At 34.8% G+C, this 7,268-nt stretch overlaps 1 protein-coding gene across 6 annotated transcripts in view; it reads right to left on the bottom strand.

Annotated features, from left to right (window-relative positions):
• LOC143254357 (high-affinity choline transporter 1-like) overlaps positions 1 to 7,268 on the bottom strand; it is a 47,073-nt gene continuing 39,805 nt past the window's right edge. For all 6 annotated transcript variants that reach the window (XM_076509417.1, XM_076509414.1, XM_076509412.1 and 3 more), the window contains exons 8-9: positions 3,405 to 3,616; positions 1 to 2,291 (exon numbers count right to left, since the gene is read on the bottom strand). In XM_076509417.1, the coding sequence (XP_076365532.1) occupies positions 1,626 to 2,291; positions 3,405 to 3,616 (878 nt within the window). In that variant the 3' untranslated portion in view covers positions 1 to 1,625. The remainder of the gene's footprint in view (positions 2,292 to 3,404; positions 3,617 to 7,268) is intronic.

The raw sequence follows: 7,268 nt of genomic DNA, 5'->3' as shown, positions 1-7,268 counted from the left end.
TTGATTTGATATTTTTTACTAAGAATTCATCCCTGACAACTCAGAATGTGACAACAAAATTTACGACACATACATAATCTACCAACAAGTAAATAGGCACTCCAAGAATACAAATCGGCTATCTCTAAGAAGTCTTATTTAAGTAATACTGACGTATAAACACTGTAATAACTCAATAAAGACACCATGCAACAAGCTATGACTCGATAGGGGAGCGTGGCTAAAGTTCAGCAGGTAATTTTAAATTCTGCTGTTCACAGTAATTATGGTGACGACACGGTCCTAGTCCCATTACGGCCTAAAACCAACAGACTGTTCTCATTGTTTTGTAGTAAAAAAAATCACTCCTCATCTCAGTCAATAACACACGTCGACAACAGATAGAACCACCAGTGCTTCACTCCATCATGCCTTTTGACACATTTTTTTTTCTGGCGAATCCACATTTACAAACTTTTGGGTGGTGGTCACACTTGGTTTGGCGCTTTTCCTTCAAGAAACTATCGTTGAACTATTTTCAATCCCCTAAGGATTATGGCGGTACTTCTGTTATGGTGTGGGGGTGCCATTTGGGCAGGTGGTATTCGATACATCACAGTTCTCAAGAAATGCATGCCCTCTGTCTATATCAATAACCGACGTATAGGAGAGGCAGCCTTTCTATGCAAGATAGTTGTTCCTATGTGCTCAGCCTGAATCAAATAACGACGATATGAAGAATGAGAATGTTATTACTCTATTGTGTGGCCAGGACAATCACCTGGTGTGAACCTTATCATGAAAGTATGATCCATTTTGAATCATTCAGATCAGAACAATCACCTGTTGTGTACCTTATCAAGAACGTATGGTCCATTTTGAATCATTCAGATCAGACCAATCACCTGGTGTGTACCTTATCAAGAAAGTATGGTCCATTTTGAATCATTCAGATCAGGCCAATCACCTGGTGTGAACCTTATCAAGAAAGTATGGTCCATTTTGAATCATTCAGATCAGGCCAATCACCTGGTGTACCTTATCATGAAAGTATGGTCCATTTTGAATCATTCAGATCAGGCCAATCACCTGTTGTATACCTTATCAAGAAAGTATGGTCTATTTTGAATCATTCAGATCAAGCCAATCACCTGTTGTATACCTTATCAAGAAAGTATGGTCCATTTTGAATCATTCAGATCAGACCAATCACCTGTTGTATACCTTATCAAGAAAGTATGGTCCATTTTGAATCATTCAGGTCAGACCAATCACCTGTTGTATACCTTATCAAGAAAGTATGGTCCATTTTGAATCATTCAGATCAGACCAATCACCTTGTGTGAACCTTATCATGAAAGCATTGTCCATTTCGGATAATTAATAGCTAAAGCGTCTCAAACAACCAACGAGTTCGTCGTTTGGGGTTGGGTGTAATCACACAGACCCAGATTTCAGATCTTGTAAATATTTAACGAGGCCATTAGATAAATACCAATGATAACCTTTTGTACCTTTGTTTCATGTTTATTTTATAAAACAGCATTATTTATGAAAAGGTGTCTGTTTACTTATTGGTAGGCTGTTTATATACGACATTATTTGGTATTACAAACTACACAAATCATGTACCCTGTCCTAATGCTTCAAAACGCAGTATCATCAAAGCCTCTATGCTTTCGTTCTTGCGTGGATGAATTATTTTTCTCAATGTTACCAGAATAAGTTGAGTTGTTTAGTAGTTCTGTGCTGCTACGATTCATAACTGTGGTAAAACTTTTATTCATGTCCTTCTTGTATGTTTCCTTCTTAACTGGATGTAGGACAGACACTGTGCCATCTTGCGGCTTCTGCACTTTGATAATATTTTCTTGAATATTAGTCACACAGTGGAAGATATCTAGTTTGGCTGGAAGATAGTTCATTTTAAATATCCACTTTGTGATGCCTGATACTGCCATTAAAGTTATTAGACTGGCCAACATAGACAAAGTTCTAAAAGGAAAGCGCTGCCCACTGGTTTCACTGAAGAATGGGTAATGGATGACTGGTTCTAGTCCAAGAATACTCTCTCCACCGAGAGCTCGAAGCAAAAGTCCAACAACAAAAGCACTCAGTGACCCGTAGGTGTTGCAGTACCTTTTGAGATGGACAACACACAGCAACTGAGGAAACAGGATAACGAATACAAGGTCAGATGATAGGTACCAAAGGCCGTAGATGGACTTTACCGTCAGTGCCATGGCTGTAGCTAAGCTTCCAATTACCAAAATAGAAACTCTAGTAACCCATACTATTTCTCGTTCTGACGCCTGTGAAGAAAAAATATTTATAATTTAAATTTAATATTATCCGAAAATATTGTGATTTCTATTACATAATTATCATTAAAAGAAAAAGCAGCGCCATATTCATATGGATATTATTTTAATCTATACAAAATCATATTTAAAAACAAATTACATGTGACAAACGGCAGTGAAATAAACGTATTTAGAATGATCAAAATCCTTCCAATCATTTTTCCCTGACCTTCTAAGCAAAAATTCCAGTTTTTTAGGACCTGCACACATAAAACACATTAATATTTCAATTATTTTTGATAAATCCAATTAATTATTATTATTTTATCTTGTAATCTCGTTATAAAGAGTAAATAATTTTTATAAAGCTCGTTAGATTATTGTACCAGAGAAAATATCTTCAAACAAGAACATTGCATTTTTTATTTACAATCTAATTTATCTTGAAGTATAATAAATTATTTAATTATCTAAGGTAAAATAACATAATGTTTGTTTGTTTGATTTTGAATTTCGTGAAAAGCTACACGAGGGCTATCTGCGCTAGCCGTCTCTAATTTAGCAGTGGAAGACTAGAGGAAAGGCAGCTAGTCATCAACACCTACCGCCAACTCTTGAGCTACTCTTTTAACAACGAATAGTAGGATTGACCGTAACCTTATAATGCCTCCACGGCAGAAAGGGCGACCATGTTTGGTGTGACGAGATTCGTACCCGCGATCCTCAGATTACGAGTCGAGTGCCCTAACCACCTGGTTATGCTGGGCCCAACATAGAGTGACTGACCAAAATTCTGTTGAGGTTTACCAATAAACGGTATAGCTAAGTATCACGGTTTGTGTGAGCTTGCAGATTATAACTGTAAAATATGATGGGTGGGTGGAATATTTTTATCCGACTTTCCAAAATTCGTGGTCATCTTGATAATAAATAATTTATTTGACTAGTTAAAACACGAAAATTGAAAAGATTATTCCGAAATTGAACAAAAAAAACCCTCAATAATATTTAGTTGACACAATAAAAAAGATATGGAAACATTGTGTGTGACTTATGGTTGTAGAAACCTATATTCAAATGGCACACCATTAAAAAAAGCTAACTTTATGTTAGATATCTTACTTGCTGCCGAAATATGAGCTTGTAAACGTTTCTAGAAAACAAAGAACTGGCACTGAGAATAGAGGAATCCGACGAAGACATAACAGCAGCAGAAACAGCACCGAGCCCGAAAAATGAGACGACAGTTGGAGTAAGGTAATGTAACACGAGGGGGAGCACCAAAGAAGTGTCATTTGGTGACAGTGGCATACCGAGAGCAGTCTCGTTCCAAGCTATTAAATAAAACCAATATTATAACATAAATACATCAGCGAACTTTAGTATTACATGCTTTTAACGGTGCTGATACAGTTATTGATTATTGTAATGAGTTTAGTCAAGATTCGAGGTAGACTTAACAAGTTGAAAACTAACGTGACGTTACAGAAACGTACTGACTAACTGGTTAAACTGGAACTCATTAATCAGTTATTTCACTGATTGCAACCTAAAAATAAATATTTATATGATACTGTTCAACATATTTATTATTTTACTGTTATATTAGTTTGAACAAAAGGTGTAATTCGTACTGCAAATCACAAATGCCACAATTACACGAATCAGCGTATAACAAATGTATATAAACATGTCCGAACATGAGTCAGCAGTAAGTATACTAATTTTCGGCTCTAAATTTTGGGGTTCAATTCCACGTCATGGAGAGAGCTTAGAAAGCCCACTGCGTAGATTTAAGCTGAAACAAAGAAGCCTTTAAAAAGCTATATTAAATAAACACTCTCAAACATATGTGTACAGACTCACAAGTAATATTACTGAATACTGTACCAAACTTCTTATTGTATCTGTCCTCATTAGTAAACCCTCTACGCTTGATTTATCATCAGAAATAAATCGTGCTCACATAATGTTCGAAGTATAGTGCAGCAAAACAGCCTACATTGAATGTATTACCTTTACCGACACTGCCGAGGCCCATCGGACCAAATTCGTATGTGTGTGTGTGTGTGTTGTCATAAAACAAAGCCACATTAGGCTATCTGCTGAGTCCACTGAGGGGAATCAAACCCCTGATTTAAATTGTAAATTCGAAGACTTTTGCTGTACCAGCGGGGGACGACCGAACTCGTAACCATTTCTACTCATTACAGTTTATATACTGGTAATTTTAACGTATTAACTGTATCTTCATAAAAGTTGGTAGACTTGTAGTAAACATTACAATACTTTTGCACATTAAAAGTCAGATTTCTTAATGAAATATTTTTATTAATATTTGTTCGTGAATTGTCTATTATTTTTAACTAGTACGAGAGTAAAGTGATTTTCATTCTGAGATTTAAAATTTAAAACCTCTTAATCACGAGGTTTCAAAGTACGTACCATGAAAGTTTCAACTGTTAAACATATCTTATAAATGTTCTGTGTTCATTTTACTTGCAACTCCTAAAGTTAAACCCACTGTAAATAAAGTTAACATCACGGACCGTCTCAGCGTACGTTTCAACCCATCGTTGCACACGGTACCTGTACGCAACACCCACGATAGCAAGAACGCGCGTGCAAAACAGAAAAGTGTCATTCGTAAATGCCCTTGCTTCAAGAACACAATATTGGACTAAGCGACTTATGTTTTCTACAACACTTGCAAAAGAAGCTTCCAAAGATAATAAAATTGCTATTAGATTGTGTGAAAACATTTATTATATGGTTCAAAGCTGTGCTGGTCTGACAAACATTGTAGGTTCTGAGCATCGCCAATCCATTTACATTGCAGGTGTTTCAGTGCTACTTCCCGTCTAGTTGAAGTTTGTCAAACTTAGCAACATATGTGCACAGTGTTATTTGGGCACATACTTATCAAGATTACCACCTCTAAGTTTTAAAATTGTAAAGTTGTGAATGTGGCATAATGTGGTTTTAAATTTATCTCAGTTTAGACAAGTACAATAACACAAAAGCAGTAGGTACAACTATGTATTGGCCTACCAAAGCTGGCTATTTCGACTGCCGTATGTTACATGTTTACAAATATACATATTACTATTTACTCATAAATGTTTAAATTTTGGTTACATTTCCTAAAACATAGAAAGTAAATGAGAAATACATCGAAAAACATTGATTTCGTGTACGTACCCGTGTTACGAAGTTCTGCACTCAGGCATAGGTACTATACTACGCCTTATTTAGACTTGCGAGTGGGGTGTGTAAAGATAATAATTTTCTATAGGCTTCAAACAATACCTCTTGAAAAATAAAGAAAATTACAGTATTAGTATCCTCAAAATCTATGTAATTTAGTAAGGTCTCTAAGTGTGTGTGGGTTGAAGAAAATCCAACTCCTATTCAGACCAATGACTTATTAATCACATATATACAGTTTCAGAAAAAATACTTTCTTTCGTCTTTATAAGTGTATAAACAACCATCAGAATTACACATAGGAGAAAATTCTCTTTCTTTTGGTTATAAACTTGAGCTACTTTGTAGTACGTGGTACTAGTTAAGAACTTTCAAGTAATTGGTTTGAAGGGTGGAGCCACTCTGGTAGATTTGCTAAATATATTGATATCTCAGCAAATTATAGAAATGGGGGTTCGTATTTTATATTTAGCTTGTCTATATCTCAAATTCGAGTTTATAATTCGTTATATACTTGTACATGTTGTATGGTTGGCGTAATAAATTATAAACCGAGCAATAAGACAATTGTACATGTTATAGTGACACACAAAAAGTGATACTTAACATTTTTTCTTTACATTTCCTTTTAAATTAGGAAATTAAAACATATATAATTTTAAAATTTAAATTATAAATTACGTTTCGATACCAATTTTATTGACGTAAGCAGTAAAAATGTTATTTACTAAAAATTTTGAAAATAATGCTCCAAACATCGTGAGATGTGCACTTTAACCAACAGGGACGGAGCAGTTGTGTGGTAATACAGAAAAGATTACTGAATTCATGAACCACATGAACAGACAACACATAACGATACAACTTACAATGAAGATAGAAGAAGATAATAAATTCCCATTTAAAGCACGTAACTCATATATCACAGGAAATTTACAGATTTGGGTAAATGCCTTAACTGTAACTCGAACCACCCAATGTAAATACAGGCATTACAAACTGCCTACTTCCCAAAATAACCAAAATTTCAAATATCTAAGAAACTGTTAAGATACAGAGATTCTGTAAACAGCATGTATTCAGAACAGTATTCAGAAGTTATAACGCAGTGGTATCACAATTAACGTACATAGAATTACCTAAAGGCTCAATAGAAAGGAGAAATATCAATTATAACATACCAGCTGAATTTGTATTCTGATACATACAAGACTCGGTAATATCGACTGACTTCCAATAGTCTGATATGCCAAAAAATAAGACCATATGATAAATTGAATTTTCTATATCCAGTACACCCAGTTAATCTAGCTTGCCAGATTTCTATCTCGAAAAACGTTCAATGGTTTAGTCGATTAAAGATCTAAAGATGAAGGACTTCACTCGAGTATATAACGCAACATACTTCCTTTATGAAGACCCACGATCGAATCGTGGACATTACAAGTACAGAAATACAGTTTAGTTTATGAAGTGACACTAATGTCAACTTAATGAAGCATTTATTTGAAGTTAATTTCTTCTAGTAAAGTATAGATGAAAATCTTGTTAAGGTCATTGTTTCTTGCAGAATAATACCAAATCACCGATTGTTCCAAGCTAGTCGTATTTTATTGTAACATGTACACAAACAATAAGTAAGACTGGCAGAGTGATAATAAACCGTAATATAGCCACATTAACGACATAGACCAATGGTTCCTTCTAGTAACAAAAACAGTGCATTATTTTAATTATGATTATGGCAATCTACAAGATAGTATCTGTACATTTGGTTTC

Source organism: Tachypleus tridentatus, chromosome 6, assembly GCF_004210375.1.
Source record: "Tachypleus tridentatus isolate NWPU-2018 chromosome 6, ASM421037v1, whole genome shotgun sequence".
In the NCBI taxonomy this organism is placed as follows: Eukaryota; Metazoa; Arthropoda; class Merostomata; order Xiphosura; family Limulidae; genus Tachypleus; species Tachypleus tridentatus.
Note: the sequence above shows the minus strand (reverse complement) of the source record. Positions and strands in the feature narration are given on the sequence as shown.